This window comes from Octodon degus, unplaced genomic scaffold, assembly GCF_000260255.1.
Source record: "Octodon degus isolate 3935 unplaced genomic scaffold, OctDeg1.0 scaffold00121, whole genome shotgun sequence".
Classification (NCBI taxonomy): domain Eukaryota; kingdom Metazoa; phylum Chordata; class Mammalia; order Rodentia; family Octodontidae; genus Octodon; species Octodon degus.
Window position 1 is genome coordinate 7,875,285 of NW_004524697.1, and position 18,192 is coordinate 7,893,476.

The 18,192-nt window shown below is 37.9% G+C and overlaps 1 protein-coding gene and 1 pseudogene across 1 annotated transcript in view; both read left to right on the forward strand.

Moving 5' to 3' along the window:
* Nucleotides 1-61, forward strand: part of LOC105743378 — a 2,055-nt pseudogene extending 1,994 nt beyond the window's left edge.
* Nek1 (NIMA related kinase 1) overlaps nt 1-18,192 on the forward strand; it is a 227,734-nt gene that overhangs the window by 149,089 nt on the left and 60,453 nt on the right. The window contains 3 exon segments of the mRNA XM_023700104.1: nt 3,455-3,586; nt 6,815-6,874; nt 6,950-7,178. Of these exon segments, the coding sequence (XP_023555872.1) occupies nt 3,455-3,586; nt 6,815-6,874; nt 6,950-7,178 (421 nt within the window).

Here is an 18,192-nt window from a genome sequence, read left to right on the forward strand (position 1 = left end):
TCTCTAGGTTTGCCCAAAGCATTTGAAAGTGTATGCTAAACCTGTCAATATTTTCCAGTAACTACACACCAAACTGCATGAGAGAAACAGTGTTAAAAAGTTCTTTGCTAGTGGTGCTTTGTGCGCTGTAAGTTTCTTTTATACTGCTTTGGCAAACTAATCCCAGATGAAACAACAGAAATCTGCAAGATGTGAAAGTATCTGACCCCAGCAATACTACGAACTTTGCTAGAGTAGTAGGCAGTAGGAGGCGTACATCATTTTAGAAATTTCAAGTTTCTGTTTGATGTCTTACAGAGATTTAGCTGAAAATACTTCCACCCCCAAGTAAGAGCATTTTTATTTCATAAGAGTAAATAAAGGTAGTTGAGCTGTTTGCCCTCAAGTATGCCCGAACTGCCCTAGGTTGTCCCCCACATCCATTTAGAAGGCGGATATACTATATCCTCAGTCACTATGCCCAGGTTTCATGGAAACTGATAAATTTGTCCACCAGTCCATTAAGGTATAATATGGTGTCCCTTTACCTGCTATATGCTCCTTTAGAGCTTTTTATAAAGTACTTTACATCTCAGGTATCAAGATAAATTTATATGTTAACTTCCCCCTTGGAAAATGAGAAGCTTGAAGTATAAGTATAAAGAGCAGATAAGGTGTGGTGGTGCACATCTGTATAGTCCAAGCACTTGGGAGGCTGAGTTAGGAGTATCTCCATTAGTTCAAGACCAACCTGAACTACATAATGAGATCCTGTCTCAGAAAAAATATAAAGATCTTTCAGTGCCCTATATCATAAATTCTAGCTGGTACTAATGCTGTGAAGGTAATGTACAGTCACAGAACTGGAAGAGGAATATTAACTTCTTTTTTGAGCGGGTGAAGGAAATTGACTTGCAAGCAAAATTTTAGTATGACATTATTTCTAATAAGACTTTTTGAGAACAAAATAAATAAATAAATAAATAAATAAATAAATAAAAGGCTTTGTGAGCTCAAGTACACTATGTTGTATGGCCTCCTTGAACAGTGAATGGCTGTTTGAAAACTGACTGCTCTGTGAACCTGTTCTTAACTGGTTCCTTGCTTTCCCCGGCTATTCTTCTGATTTTTTTGTATTGTTCATTTTACCTCACTTCATTTAGCACTTTTTAAATTTTTTTTTAACTTTTTTTAAGAGAATAAAAAATAGTAAAAAAACATTAGAAACTACAGAAACTGAAAAAACAAGATGAAATTTATGTCTTCCACTTTCTTATATAGTCTGTAATCCTCTGAGGAGAAATTTTGAATCTTACTTTGGATATGTGAGATCCAGAATTGTATTTGACATTAATGGGCATTTTATATATTTTTGTTTGTTGGTAAATTAATTTCTGTTGAATATTATGAATTTATTTTCTCTTAAAAATTGGAGAAATTATTTCTTTACCAAGATTATGTAATAAAGTTGGAGCTCTATAAATGCTACTCACTTGAGAACAATATTTTACTGAGTTTCACCAGTGTTCTTATTGTGTCTGCCAGATAATTTTAGAAGTAACTTCTAGCTTTAGAAATAATTTACTTTTAACAGATTTTTTAAATGGATGCTATTGTTTAGAACTTTAGAATGTATTTTTATTTCTCCAGAATTTATGAACCCTTTGGATATATAGTTGGTAGTAAAAGTATCATGAGAGTATCAAAATATTTCAAAATAATTTTAGTAACATGTATAATTTCTAAATATTTTAAGGAGTTTTTAATAGTCACATTTTTATTTATTTATCTTTTATATTTTTAAGGAAGGGTCTACAGGATGTTCAGGTCTCACTACTAAATTAGACTCATAGTGAGCCCCCTGTTTACAGCCTCCCAAGAGCTGAGATTACAGGTGCATGCCACCACGCCCAGTCTCAATCGCAGTCTCAGTGTGCCCTGGGCACAGGGCTGGCACAGCAGGCCCGGGGATTGAACCCCAGCCCCTGCCCCTGCTTGCAGGCGCTTTAATCCGCTAAGCTTTTTGGCTGGCCCTAATAATCACATCTTAAACAGTATACTTTTTCAGTAATGTTAAGTTGTAGGATTAAACCAATGTTTCCATCTTTTTTGGAACAAAATAGATGTTGGTATAGAAATAAAATCTAGATATCTAAATAATACACTTGCATTACTACTTTATTGTAAGAAGATACTAAATATTATGATTGTAATATATATTCCTCAGAAATGCTTTTTTCAGGTTAGTTTTTAATAGCATATATTTATCCTAAATAATGACTAATTTTTTTGGGAAGTTAGTACATGTGCATAACAGATCTCAATTCTTTTTTTATCCTTTCTCTCCCCCCAATACCCTCCTACCATCTCTTAACTCCCTTCCCATTTGAAAAAGCTCTCCGTACTTCCTATTATCTATATTTTATTTTGCCTACTTATTAATTTGAGAAAAAAAAAAGGAGTAGAGAGCAGAGTTTTTGCTCTGTACTATTAGCATATTTATAAAAATTTATTTATTTATTTATTTGGTACTGGGTCTCACTACACAGCTCAGACTGCTAGTGATCCTCCTGTCTCAGCCTCCGCAGTTCTGGGATTACACACATGCATCACCATGCCCGGTTTTGGTTGACAGCAGGGCATGTAGTACTGGGGATCAAACTCAGGTCTTTGCGCTTGCCAGGCAGGCACTTAGACTGCTGAGCTATCTCCCAGCCCAGAACTCCTATAAATACCACTTCCTCATATTTATTAAAAGTTAGAATCTTCAGATTGTTTAGAATCCCAATGGAAGGATTAAAAATCACATATATGAATGCAGTATACTTTTAATGAAGCAAATCTTATTATCTGTACCTATTATTCTTTCCATCCTCTTTTATGTTGATACTTTTATAATAAGGGATCTTATGTTCAGTTTTTTATATTCATTTTTTGAAAAAGTTTTGCCGAAACTTGCAGAAATTACAGATTGGGTTGAGGGTTTTTTTTTAAAGTGTAGGGTTAATTAATAATTCTCTTGTCACCAAATATTATAATTGATTAAAATAAAAATAAGAGGACTGAAAGTGAATATTTTAGAAGACTACTCTTTTGTCCACTTTATAAAACGTTGGTAAGGCAATGGAAGTGAGTGAGTTAGGATTACATGACCCATGATTATGCTTCATGTGAGGCCAGAGGGTGATTCTGTAGTCAGTGTTTTATCCCCACACTTGTCACAATGCCTTGCTCAATAATTAATTGGGAAGGTGCCAGTGAGATGGCTCAGTGGAATAAGCGCTTCCCTGGCAAGCACAAGGCCCTGATTTCAATCCCCGGTTCCGCAAAAAAAGAAAAGAAAAAAAAAAAAAAAAACAACTGAGAAATGATACATCTAACTTGTATAGAGTGCATAAAGTGATCTTGTAACTTTTTGTTTCTTCACACAGGTCTAAAAATCCCAAGTATGTTGATTAACTTCTTTTTTTTATAGTTGGTAACTAAAGGAGTAAAGAGTTCCGACATCTCTCCACCTTTGGGACACCGTGAAACAGGTGGCTCCCCATCAAAGCAGCAGGCACGACCAGTTATTTCTGTGACGTCAGCCTTGAAAGAAGTTGGCATGGTAAGTGTTCTAACATTCAGAAGTCTTCAAAGTTGAAGGTTATTTGAAAGTAAATTTAACAAAATTGCATTACTTTCTAATATTTCCTTTGGTTTTACCAAGGGGAAAAATTACTTCTCAAGATTTGTTAGGTTTACTCAGAATCTGGGCTTTTCTGCTCAGATTTTATGTACAGGACTACATGGTAGATGGTTATATAGTCAGCCTTCCATGTCTGAGAGTTCCACATCTGCAGTGTCAGAAATACTGTGCTGATGTGCATTATATGATTTGTCTACCGTGATCACATCTGTAATGAACAGAAGACTTTTATTCTTGTCATTATTCCCCATACAGTATATTGTAATGATGATTTACATTGCACTAGACGTTATACGTAGTCTAGAGATGACTTATATGTAAAGGCTGTGCATAGATTATATGCAGATAATACACCATCTTATATGAGAGACTTGAGCTACCGTGGATTTTGGTGTTTGTAGAAATGGGAACCCATGTTTTGAGATACTTAGGGCTACACATTAAAATAACTTTTCTACTTCAAAAGAATATTAAATTAATAAGATATATAAGCAGAAGTATACTGAAAATAAAGCAACAAGGGCTGGTGAAGTAGCTCAGTGGACTAAGTGCCTGCTTAGATAAGGATACCTAAGCAGGTCCTGCGTGCTGCGCCGGCCCCATGGTGTAGTGCACTGAGTCGGTGACTGAGACCAGTTGTGGTGGCGCATGCCTGTAATCCCAGTGCTGGGGAGGCTGAAAACAGGAGGATCACTACAAGTCTGAGCTGTATAGTGAGACCCTGTACTAAATACATAAAGTGGAAAAAGAAAAAGGAAAAAACATTTTTATACTATAGCCCTCATCATTAAAAAAATCTTTACATTTTAAAACATTATTTCTCTCTGGGCCATTTGGTACACATCTATAATCCCAGAACTGTGGGAGACAAAGGCAGGAGGATTACAAGTTCAAGCCTAGCCTGAGCAACTCAGTGAGAACCTGAATCAAAATAAAAAATAAAAGAGGCTAGAAATGTAGCTCAGTGTGAAAACCCTGGGTTCAGTCATCCCTGTTACCCCCCCCCATTCTTTGGCACTTAAATAACTAATTCTTGGACTTGAGTCCAACACATTTACATTTGCTTGAAATTGTGTGACACAGTAAATGGTAGAGGGTTCAGTGTAATTGCACTTAATTCATCAATCGCTGCCTTCTACTTTTGAATCTCTGTATGCCATGTAGATTATAAAACAGGAACATGGACAAGTATAAGGTTTAACCTTAGTGTTAGAGAGATAGCTAAGCGATCTGAGTGCCTGCCTGGCAAGCGCAAGGACTTGTGTTCGATCCCTGGTACCACATGCCCAGGTGTGTCATGCTGGCCCTGAAACTGGACGTGGCAGCTGACAAAGGAGGATCACTGTGAATCGTATCAAGACTCTGTACCAAACAAACAAACAAATAAATTATTATTTTTTTAAAGTCTGAACTTAGAGAAATCATGTCAGGTTTCTGAAGTGTGATATTGGTAAGAGTTCTAGGGTTAAAGTGGATGGGCTTATGATGTGAAATTTTATTTGGATTTCAAAAGAAATAAAGGAAAGTAGTGTATTGATCATATAATATATTATCTCCATTTTATCCTTCCCTGTTAATCAGTGCTGTCTTTTCAGATTGAGACTTACACACTGCCTGCTGTGCTAAGAGGGCTACAATGTTTTTTATTTGTGTAATTTCATTAAATTTTTATAGACTACTGAAGTTATTGATTGGTACACTAATCTTTTACAGCCTTTGTATTTATCTTGAAAATCAGACCTAGTAGGAAAATCTATTTCTTGATCATGCTCCAGAACTTTTATGTCACAAAATATTCTTCAAATAGCTTTTGTCTCTTTTCCTTTCTCATAACGACTTTGCATGTGCTACATTGTTTACTTCAACTTTAGATACCACTGTATGGTTTCCTTCCTGGTACCCAGTCTTACACCTCAAGTAGCTGTTCATCTCTGTGGTTATAGCGACTCATAATTCCTGGCCATTTTACTGGGTAAAATGTTCCTTGCTTCATTTACATGCATTATTTTAAAATTTGCCACTACTTGTGTTTTTAGATATTAAAAATGAGGTAATCCATGTAATTAAAATTTTTATTACTGTTTTATATTGATAAAAATTGCTTATTTACACCTTTGAAAATTGTTGCGAGTCTTGAAGATACCTTTTGGTTTTGTAACAGCTAATTTCTCCTTTCAAATATTTTTAAATTCTAGGTGATCTAAATTACTTCTACACTAATTGGAAAACAAAATATATATTGTTAACAAAACAAATGACACAGAACTCATTCTTCTTATCATCTTAGAGAAGAAAGCCAGTCCTCAATTGTGTTTGGTACTATGGCTTAAATGTTTAATACTATGCCTTAATGAGAAAAAAAAAAATCTATCTATCTATCTATCTATCTATCTATCTATCTATCTATCTATTTATCTATAATGTATAAAATTACACATATATATATATATATATATATATGCATAAAGACAGTTTCAGAATAACACAGCCTATCTTGTATTACTTTGCTTTTCCCATTGACTTTATTTTTATTTATTTATTTATTTTTGCTTCCTGGTATAGAACTCAGTACCTTGTGCTTGCCAGGCAGGTACTTTTGCCGCTGAGCTATCTCCACTGCCCTCCTATTGATTTTAAATTACCAAAAATTAAGTGCAAGAGGAGGAGGATATAGTTAAACATGTGGGCAATATTCCAAATATATGAAAAATAATTGAGGATTGGCTCTTCTGTAGATTGTCTAAAAGTTAACATTACTAGTAATGAAGGTGTGTTAACAACTTGCAGGAATAAAAAAGTTCACAGCAAGCAGTTTGACATACAAATAAAATAGCAAAACTACTAGCATTGTCTTTTTTTAAAATTTTTATTTTTTGTTTATTTGTGTGTGTGTGTGTGTGTGTGTGTGTGTGGCCAGCTCAGCCCACCAGGGGGCGGGGCTGGCTGGCATGTGGTGCTGGGGGATTGAACCGCAGTCCCTGTGCTTTGCTAAGCTTGTTCTAAGTAGGTGCTTTAGACCACTGAGCCATCTCACCAGCCCATTAGCATTTTCAAGATAGCTTTTCAATATATGTTTTGGCAAAGTAAGCACAAAGGTAAACTTTTAAAATAACACTGTTTCTTACTCTGTAACTGTCTGTGTTTTAGGACAACAGTTTAAGTGATGAAACTTCAGAAGAAATGCAAAAAACCAACAGTGTTATTTCGGTAAGTGCAATTTTCAAAGTTTCTCTGTCATTGAACTTCATCACGTAGGTATAAAATGTAGCATAACTGTTTCAGAGTAAGCGAGAAATCCTACGGAGGTTAAATGAAAACCTTAAAGCTCAAGAAGATGACAAAGGAAAGCAGCATCACTCTGATACCTGTGAGGTGATCATTCCTGAAAATGCCAAAGGTAGTGAAAAGGAGAAATCCATTTCATCTGATCGAAAGAAGTGGGAGGTAGGAGGTCAGCTTGTGATTCCCCTGGATGAGTCAACACTGGACACGTGCTTCTTGGCAACTGAAAGTATGTATGAAATGTTAATGTCCTGTCTTGTGTTATCATACAGGTAAACTGTGGGCTGCCCCTCTGAAGGAGCTAACACAAGGATTGAGAGTCAGAAAGAATTCAAATGTGGTTTCCTTTCTCCTAGAAGAGAAGTGCTATCCTTTACTAGTACAATGTGAAAAATGTACAAAATGATTCAGAATTAAGAATAGCAAAGATTTTTTATATAGAATTAATATAGTGTAAGAGGAAATTCATGGCACATTTAAATTGTATTAATTATATTAAGTAATTGTATTACTTCAACCTTTTCTGCCATGTTATATTAATCTGTTGCTTGGAATAATTCTTATTTTATTTTTTATATGGGCATGTGAATCCTGTGCCTTACACATGCTAGGTTAGTGCTCTAACCACTGAGTAACACACCCTTTTCATATGTGTGTGTGTGTGTGTGTGTGTGTGTGTGTGTGTTTATGTGTGTTTATTTTAGGGAAGGGTCTACAGGGTGTTCAAGGTCTCACTACTAGACCAGACTCATCGTGATCTTCCCGTTTACAGCCTCCCAAGAGCTGGGATTACAGGCACGTACCACCACACCCAGCCTCATTTGCCCACTCAGCACGCCCCAGGGGCAGGGCCAGCACAGCAGGCCTCGGGATCGGAACCCCGGCCCCTGTGCCTGCATGCAGGCGCTTTAATCCGCTGAGCTATTTGGCTGCCCCCCCCCTTATTTATATTTCTTTGCTTGTTTCTTCATTAACTTACTGAGACAGTTCTCACTAAATTGCCCAGCCTGGCTTTGCGTCAATCTCCTGAGTAGGATTACAAGCATGTATCTCTATCCATAGTGAGGAGTGATTACGAGAACCAGAGAATAAACTTTAGTAGAGTATATATTGTGAAGAGTCCCTTATGGCCTGAGGAGACAGCTCAGTGGCATAAGCACCTGCCTGGCATGTGCAAGGTCCTGAGTTCAATCTCTGGTACCGCAAAAAAGAGTCCCTTAAGCACTTAGCTTGATATTGAGAAAATCTTAACCTAATGATTCATTTATCTAGCAATAATTCCTGCATACCCATTATTTTCTTACATTGTCCTGTGCGCCAGGGATACAGCAGTCAGCAAATGGAAACATACATGCTCTTGTGGAGCTTGAACAACGGCAAGTCTGCCCATAAACAGGTTTAATTTTAAGTACTTTTTTTTTTTTTTAGCGTTAAGTAATTTTTTGATGAAATATTTTTGAATTGTTTCTTGAGCTGAAGAAAAGCCTAAGACTTGATAACATTTTTATGAAGTTATTCAACAATTTTAGTATCTATATATGCCATCTGTTCTTTTTTTTTAGTGTATTTGGTACAGGGTCTGCAGGGTCTCACTACAAAGATCTGACTCCTAGTGATCCTCCTGTCTTCAGCCTCCCAGGTGCTGGGGTTATAGGCGCACTCCACCACGCCCAGTCTCAATCTCAGTCTCAGCATGCCCCAGAAGTGGGGCTGGCACAGCATGCCGGGAATTGAGCCCTGGTGGCTGCGCTCTTCCTAAGCAGACACTTTAGTCTGCTGAGCTATCTGGCTGGCCCTCGTATGTCATCTGTTCTTAAGCAAGATCATGCAGTAATCATTAAGATGTAGTCCTCCTCTTAAGGACGGTAGTATCTACTGGGAAAGATAGAATACTGTAAGAATACTGTTTTACTTCCTCACCTCTGGGACAAAATACCAAACACCCACAATTTAGAGCAGTTTGGCTCATGGTTCAGTCTATAGTTGGCCAACTCAGGTAGAGAGGGCATGGTGGGAGGGGCTTGGCAAAAAAATTGGCCATGTTAAGGCAGCCAGGAAGTAGAAGAAAGAGGTTGCTCAAGGGTGATGCACCCTTCCAGGTCACACCCCAGTCCCCGCCTCCTAATGGTCAGCTGTATCCCCCATGATGCAGCCATCTTACAGAAAGTCCCACCTATGATTGCATGTGACTTTTGCAAAACTTTCTTTTGATCTAAACTATAACAAATACATGTGAGGGCAAGGAAGTGATTTTGGACAATAGGATGTGCTGAGGGAAAAAAGCAGTTAGTTAATCCAAAGGCAAGCAGAGGTTTGGCATAGAGACTTGCCAAGACTTGAGAGTAAGGAAAACATGTGAAGCTCAAGGCCTGGCTACAAGTCAGCATGGAAGGCTGATGTTCAGAACGCCTGACAGCAGGCAACCTCAAAGCCTTAGAAAGGCTAAGCAGAGCTAGTCGTGAAGGCTCGTAGTGTTGATTGCACCAGCTAGTCCTGACTGTCCTCTGTCTCTTCAGCTCCCCAGGTCTCCTCTTATTCATCATCTGACAGAAAGCTGAGACTTAAGATATTTGTCTCTGCTTGTATACTTGAGCCATGTGACCAGAAGTTAGGAACAGCACCAGGGGTTGGCCCTGCCCTCTTGGTACCATAATTCCACCTAACAGAAATGAGGCTTCCTCGCCTGTTTTGTCTCATTGGGTTCCCATTATCGGCTGTTCCTCTCACTAGCATGGGATTGTATAAAACCAAGGAAAAGATAAAGAGATTAAGGGAAAGTATTGGGAGGTTTTGCTTTCTGTCTCAGCCTTAGATTTTCCATTCCTTGTTGCTCAGGCTGGAGCAAGAGAGCTGCTTCTGGAGCTCTTTGGCATCCTGCTCCCTGCTTCTGGAGTTGTACTGTGCTTGAATCCTGAACCCTGGCTACTTTACTATTGCTGTGCTGTATTTCAGTTTCTGTCTTCCCCAGTGCAGCAGCTTTGTGCTTTTCAGAGTTCTCAGTAGCTGTCTTAACATTTTGTCCTATTCTTTGTTTGAACTGGAGTGGTTTTTTTTTTTTTTTTTTTTTTTTTTTGCAGGAGCCTGGTTAATTGGTTATTTCTTTGTTTGTTTTTATAGGACTGGGAATTAAACCCAGGGCTTTTCCACTAGGCTGCATCTGTCTGTGCATCTGTCTTTCCTTCCTTCTCTTTCCCTTTTGTCCTTTCCTTTTTTTCTTTCTTTTTCTCTGCTTCTCTCCTCTCCCCTCTCCTCCCCTCTCCTTCTCTCCTTTCCCCTTCTCTGTCTTTCCTCTGGTGTATATGCTCTCAAACTCAGAACTGTTGTAACCCAAGAAGGAGACAACGAGGCAAAACGTCCAAAAAGATGGTAGTGCTTTATTTTAGCTGGTACCCAGCGGCACCCTCAGAGTCCAAGAGACAGAGAGGAGCCCCAGGTAAGGGGAGGCACAGTAATTTAAACCCAAAAACTGCAAAACCACCCATCTAAGCAAGCTGATCACAGAAGCCAATAGCAGATGTTAATGTGGTTAAGGGGGCACATGTCCTTTTACAGGATTGGTTGTAGCCCACCTGGAGGAAGCTGGACACAGAGGAGTTACCTCTTTGGATGAGGTGGAGTACAGAATAGGGTGTGTAATCTAGGTATGCGGCCATGCTGACCTTATAAGGACAGTGTGGCCGACCGGTTGCCAGGAACACCTGTTTTTGCCTTAAGACATTCTCGGAACCAGGGCAGGGGTGAATCAGCCATGATGGAGTTACTAACGTCAGGGTATAACACGCCCTGAAGGGAGTGGGCCCAAGAAACAGAAGTCACATTTTACAGCAGCTGACATGGTTTACTAAGACGGTGCATACAGAGCAGGATGATGGCGTTATGGACAGGTTATCACAAGAACTTTTCTTTCTTTAGAGAACGATCTCACTAAGTTGCATAGTTCCCCAGGGCTGGCTCGTACTTGGGATCTTCCTTCCTATCTCAGCCTCTGTAGTGCTGGGGTCACAAATGTGCACCACTGCACCTGCGTTTCCTGGTCTTTGAAGCTATGTTTAATGGTAGACACAGGTCAATGTGTATTTGTTTCTTCTTTGTTGTAACAGAGTGCTATCAATTAAAGAGATCTAAATTTTTAAATATCCTTTTGTATTTATCCATTCAGTTGTCATTTCTGGTGCTCCTAATTTCTTCTTTAGACCTAATTTCAATGTTATTGCCATGTAACATCATGTTACCTCGGACTGAATGACTTAACATTTCTTGCCATATAAGTGATGGATGCTTTATAAACTTCTACATATTAAGTATTTCACAATAATTTTTTTTTTATTAATTTTATTTATTTATTTTTGTGTGTGTGTCCAGCTCAGCCCACCAGGGGGCGGTGCTGGCTGGCATGTGGTGCTGGGGGATTGAACCACGGTCCATGTGTTTTGCTAAGCTTGTTCTAAGTAGGTGCTTTAGACCACTGAGCCATCTCACCAGCCCCATTTCACAATAATTTTAAAAGTTGTTTTCTGTGGGAGTAGATTTCTAAGTCGGCAGTTTTGTCTTTCAAGGCAATAAGATATTGTTGCCCTCTCTGATTTGCATTATTTCTAACAGAGAGGTTGTTCTTCTTTTAGTTTCTCTGTATATAGCATGACTTTCTTCTGTTAAAATTTGTTCGAGTGATATGATCATAAAATACCTTGGTGTGGTTTTGTTTCTTTTCTTTGGGATTCATTGAGTTTCATAGATCTGTGGTCTTACACTTTTTGTCAAATTTGTAAAAATTATAGGCACTATTTCTTAAAATATTTCCTCTGTGCTTCCTACCCCTTCTCTCCTTCGGGGACTCAGATTTTACTTGCTACCTTAAACCTGAGAGATGTTCTTTTCACTTTTTTTTTTTTTTTTCAATATGTTCTTTTCTCTGTGCATTCCATTCCAGATAGTGTGTATTGATCTAAACTAGCTTTGCTATATGACGGTCATTTTCTGCCATCCTAATCTATTAATCCCATTCATTGTATTCCTTGTTTTAGACATTTTGCTTTCTTTCAATCTCTAGAAGTTTGTTTATTTATTTATTTATTTTTTAAGTGACTAGAGATTATGTCTGTATTTATTTTTTAAAACTCAGACTATAAAAAGGTAGATACCATATGATCTCATCTTTACAACTTAAAAAAAGCATAATATATAAACAGTAGAAATGATAAAGATCACAATGGCAGAGGTTATTGTGGAAAATGGGATGACAATGCATTATCTTTTAGTGCCCAATTCTATGTTTCAAATTTGCAGTGATGAACACAGTATTGCTTTTGACAAAGGACATAATATATCAAATGTTATTTTACAAATTGGTTTAGCCAACTAAAACCACTGTAGTTGGCTCTGGAGGACAAGAAATGCAAGTATCAAAGTATTTGTAGATTTGGACTCTCGTGAGAGTTTGGCCTGCCTCTCACAGGCACCATCTCTGCTTGCCCTTACCTGGCAGCAGACTGGAAAGATCTCTCCAAGGCCTCTTCCTAAATAATCCCACTAGCTAAGGCTCCCTGCCCTGGACCTCCTCACCTCTTACTTTGGAAAGCCACGTCTTCCCTCGCATGTTCCCATATACAACAAAATACACAGTGGAAACTGAAGTTATTCACAGAGCCCCACTCGGCCACATTGCCCATTCCCCCTAATGTTGAATCAGAACAGCTAGAATTTGAAGGAACACACATATTCAGTCCACCAACAGGGCTAAGTCCAAAAATAATTTGTTTGTTAAAAAATGGCTCTTGAAAAATGACTTAAGACAAAACACAAAACAAACCATGAATGTAGACTGGTGCAACCGTTATGGAAATCAGTAGAAAAGTTGGTCTGGAAATCCCCTTTAAACCAGCTATTCCTCTACTGGGAATTTTCCCAGAGGATCTGAAAACATCATATCATAGGGATATATGTGTGCCTATGTTTATAGCAGCACAATTTGTGATAGCCAAATCTTGGAAACAACCAAGATGCCCATCACCTGAGGAATGGATGAAAAAGATGTATTTTTACACAATGGAGTATTATTCAGCTATTAAGAATGATAAACTGCAAGCCTTTATATTGAAGTGGATGCCACTTGAACATATGCTCATAAGTGAAATAAACCAGACACACATGTGTAAATATCGTATAGTCTCCCTAGTATAAGAACTCAAAAGAAGAAATACAAATAGAATTTTTTTTTTTTTTTTTTTTTTTTTAGACAGGGTCTTGCTATGCATTTTGGGCTGGCCTTGTGCTCACTTTTGTAGCTCCCAGGCTGGTCTTGAATTGGCAGCTATCCTTTTGTCTCAGCCTCCCAAGTGCTGGGATTACAGGCTTGTGGCACCTTGCCTGGTTACAGGCCCAAGACGGCACACCCAGAATCAGTTCCCACACCATGCCAGGGATCAGACTCTGAACTTTGCGCTTGCCGGGTAGGTGCTTATGCCTCTGAGCTATCTCCCCAGCTTCTAGAAGTTTGATCTTGTTTTTATATCTGTCATGTGTCTTATTAACTTTTAGATCATATGGCATACTGTAGTAAAACATTAATGTCTTTGGCATATTAATTGTAACATGTGTATCAGTTTTGGGTCCACTTTATGAATTACCTTTTCTCTTCATTATGGGCCATATTCCTTTGTATGATTACAATTTCTGGTTGGGTGCCAGACATTATAAATCTCTAATATTCATGAGATGAGATTAGAGCCATGTTTAGACTAATACAGTTCTTTTACACTATAGGGATAAGATCCTTTTTGTTATGGGTCACTCAGAATAGGAACCAGATCAGCCAGATTGGAATTTGGAAAGCCGTTTATTACTGAGCTCAGAGCCCCCCAGTCTGCTCTCACGCAGGAGAGGACCGAAAGGCGGCAGCCCAGGAAGTAGGAAGGGGTTTTAAAACCTGGAACCACATTGAGTTTGATAAGCAAATTTATTTTCTGACACAAAATAATGCTTTCAGAGTGATTGGGTCCACAACTCTAACTACATTTCCGGGGCTTTTCTTTCAGTTTCTGGTTAATTTTCACCTGAATACCTACAGGGAGCCTTGCATAGCCCGGAGGTTATAAAAAGATAAAGCCCATTTAGTTTCTTTTGTCATCTCTATAAGCTAACTTTGCAGACAAAAATTGGTGAGGATCACAAAAATTTTATCTAGCAAATAACAAAAAACAGCCACTAGTTACTAAACAACTTAAAACAGTAATAAATATACATTTTTACACAACAGAAAACAAAAGATTTACATTTATAATCTAAAACGTGAGTTAACTCATTACACTTTTGTCTATCCATTGCATCAGAAATTACAGTTTTACGATGTGATTGGTGGAAATATATGCTATTGATGTTTTATATGTATCTTATAGGTATTCCCTGAAATTTTGTATGTATGTATGTATGTATATATGTATGTATGTATTTATTTTTGGTATAGGTCTCACTACACAACTTGGACTCATAGTGATCCTCTTGTCTCAGCCTACCCAGTGCTGGGATTACAGACGTGTGCCACCATGCGTGGTTTTGGTGGCCGGCACAGTATGTGGTACCAGGGATTGAACTTGTGTCCTTGCACTTACCAGCAGGCCCTTAGACCACAGAGCTATCTCCCCAGCCATCCTTGAAATCTTTTTATTCCCTTTCTTGGTTACTTTTCTCTTGTTGGTGGAACAAAAAGCTCGAAACCCAAAATTAAGGAAGGAAGGGTTTATTTAGGTCACAGTTTGTGGTAGTTTCAGCCCATACTCAGCTGTCTCCAAGGTAGAGTGGCACATGGCAGAGGACAGCCATTCATGGCAGTGGAAAACAGCAAGAGTAGAGGGTGGAACAGTAGCAGTGGCAACTGGCAAACCTCTCTCCCTTCCCCACATTGTATTCAGGCTGTTCACCCCAGGGCAGTGTAGTACCCACACCTATAATCCCAGCATTGGATCATGAATTACAAACTCTAGAAGCCTGCCCCAATGACTGCATGAGGCTTTGAGGGGGCAATTAGACACAAACCATAATATTCCCTGAAACCCTTTTAATATTCATTCTAATCACTACTCTACTAATAAGGCTAACCTCTACAGTTCTCTGGAATTATACTTGCCCTGGTCTCCCCAGAATTCCAGCTCTGTTCTCTGAACGCTGGGAGTCTGCTGAAATCTGCTGTGGTTTCCTCTTCTTTTGCTACAGCCAAGAAACTCTCTCAAGGCAGTAATCTGGGACAGTCACAAGAATCGCATTTGTTTTCTTTCATTACTTGTTGTCTAATGTCTTAAAGCTGCTGCTTTCCAGATTTTTTTCTAGTTTTGGTTATTTACAGAATAGTATGTCTACAGTTAACCTATGCCATCTTACAACAGCAGTTTTTAGAGGATAATGCACTAATTCTCACAGAAGTTAGGATAATCTTTACTAGGTTAGTAGAGGGTAATGAAGAGAAGAGAATGTATTTAAGGGAAAGTAGGAGGCAGACTTGTGGGGCTTCATGTGAAACTCTTCTAAGAGTTCATCAGAGGAGGAATTTTGAAAATAAAAAACAGAGTTAGGAAAATTAGGAGACTGTGGTTTGAGTCATAGAGAAAAAGTGAGTACTTCAAGAAATGATGACAAATTGAAGACTAAAAATTTATACTGAGTTTGTCACAGAAGAGGCATTGTGATCTTGGTAAAAGCAGTGTTTAAATTACAGTGCTAGAGGCAGAAATAAAATCCAATTAAGGAGTTAATGAAAGGAAGAAGTAGAAAAGGAGAGTTTAGAACCTTTTAGGGAAACTAAACTACGAGGTGAAGAGAAAGGTAAGCGAAGTTATTTAGTGGGGACGTAGGGTCATATGAAAAAGAGACTTGAAATTATTTTGTGCTAATTAGAAAAGGAAAGTATATTATGTCACTTGCCCATTTTAAAACCTAATTGATTTCCATTCCAATTAGAATGAAAGTCTTTTTCATCATCCGTGAGACATCCCCCACCCCTGTGCCTTGCCTAGTCTCCACTTCCTGTCACTTGTGTCACTGTGAACTGCTCCTCACACCCAGCTTTTTTTCCCACAGTGGTCTTCGTTCTTCACCAAGTGCTGGATGTGGCTGCTTAGATCCTTTTTTTCAGCCCTTCTTTGGCTATCATTCCATTTATGAAAGTCCTTTGTAGCAGAACATGTCAAAAATGTTAACTAAAAATATAAAATTACCTGTCTATAGCTCTAATTCTTCTTCTAGGGAAAAGCCCTTACTTTATGTTTTTGCAGCATTGACGGACTGGATCTTATTCCCCTCTCCCTTACACACACCCTTGTCTGCTCTCTATTAATAGTAGACCTCTTCTAGGATTTTTTTCAACATAGAATATTATTTTCTGTCTTTAAAGAACTAATGACATACTGTGATTATTTTCCTCCTTTGTTTAGTATCTTTCTCATATATTTCCTTTTAGAATGTTCTTATTTGGCAGAGCTTGTCTGATTTGCACTGTTTTGAGCCCTCTAACATGTAGCACAGCTTTTATACATGTAAAACGGGCAACAAATAAAAGGGCAAGCACCACTGCTGGTATAAGGTCTCTGAGATGGTGGGCCTAGATATGATTTAGATCTCTGAGGCAAGACAGGGAAGGAAGACTCAGAAAATATAAGTACATTTTACAAGAGTTGAGAAAAAAAATCACTGCCTGATTTTCTTATAGTGGAAAGAACAGACATGAGTCAATGAAAGCCACAGGAATTGAGTGATCAATTATATTTGTTCCTAAGAAGTAAAACAGTAACTGTTTTGAAGACAACAATGTGCAATATAACAACTATTATTGAATTTCTCTCACCTTGTTTTTTGAAATTCTGTATTGTTTCTATTTTTATGCTCTTTAAAATAAAAAAAATTAAAAAGACTACAGAAAAAAAAAGAAAAGAAATAAAAGTTATTACCTAGACTCTTGAATGATCACATAAGTCTACCTCAGAGAAACAGGTGGACCTATGTTTTCTTGTTGCTGGATAATGATCGACACTAGTTTATATTTCCAGAACTCATTCGTGTGTGTGTGTGTGTGTGTGTGTGTGTGTGTGTGTGTGTATAAGCACATAAATATGGATATATGAGAACTAAGTTACATATTTTTCTCCATTTATTTTATATTCCTTATCCTATATACTATTTATGTTATTTATATCATTTGTGCCTTTCTGTACCCTACTTGGAAGTTTATCTTATACCTTTTTACTTGTTTCTTATAAATCTTTTTATATTACTACATAAAACATTATTTTGCAAGCCAGGCATGGGGGTATGTGCCTGTAATCCCAGCACTTGAGATGCTGAAACAGGAGGATTGCCAAGAGTTCAAGGTCAGCCTGGGCTACAAAGTGAGTTCAAGGTCTGGCTGAACTATAGCAAGACATTGCCTCCAAAAAAAATTTATTTCATACATATGTAATATGTAATAATCCATTGTAGTAAAAATCATTTACTCTTCTCAACGTGTCATTGTAAAAAAATTTCAAACACATAGCGAAATTGTTATAATTTTACAATGAATAGTACCATGTAATTTCCACTTATATTCTTTCAACAGATTACTGATCAGTAATCTGATCAATACTAGTTCATATTTCCATGCTTACGTGATCAGTATTATCCTTCTATCCATCAGCTATCAGTACTCTGGGGTAGTTGAGTATTCCTATGATTCAATTTTATCTCTGACTAGCCGTAGTCCATTGTTCTGCTGCTTGGCATTTCTTTTAGAGGTCATAGTATATATCATTGACAGCATAATCTACTTCCATGTGATTTATTATACTTGAAATATAAGAACAATTATTCCCTTCCGGCCTTTGGGTTATTGTTTTGCCATTTTCTTTTGCAGTATCTCAACTTTAAAGAGATTTAAATAATACAAGTTTTTTGTGTTTCCCATGTACTTAGTGTGACCAGTGTCTGTATCCTTTTATGTAGAACAGATTCCCACCTGTCATTTTCCTTCTGCCTCTAAGGTGCTCTTTAAGAATTCCTGTAGTACAGTCCAGCTGGTGATGAATTCTTTCAGCTCTGTAAGGTTTTTTTGCCTTTGTTTTGCAGGCATTTTATGAGATAAAAATTGTTGGCATACTTTTTTTTTTTTTTTTTTACAGGGTCTCACTATGTAGTTCAGGCTGGCCTTGAACTCATTTATGTAGCCCAGGTTGGCAAACTCACGGTAGTCCTCCTGCCTCAGCCCTGCCACAGTCTCCCAG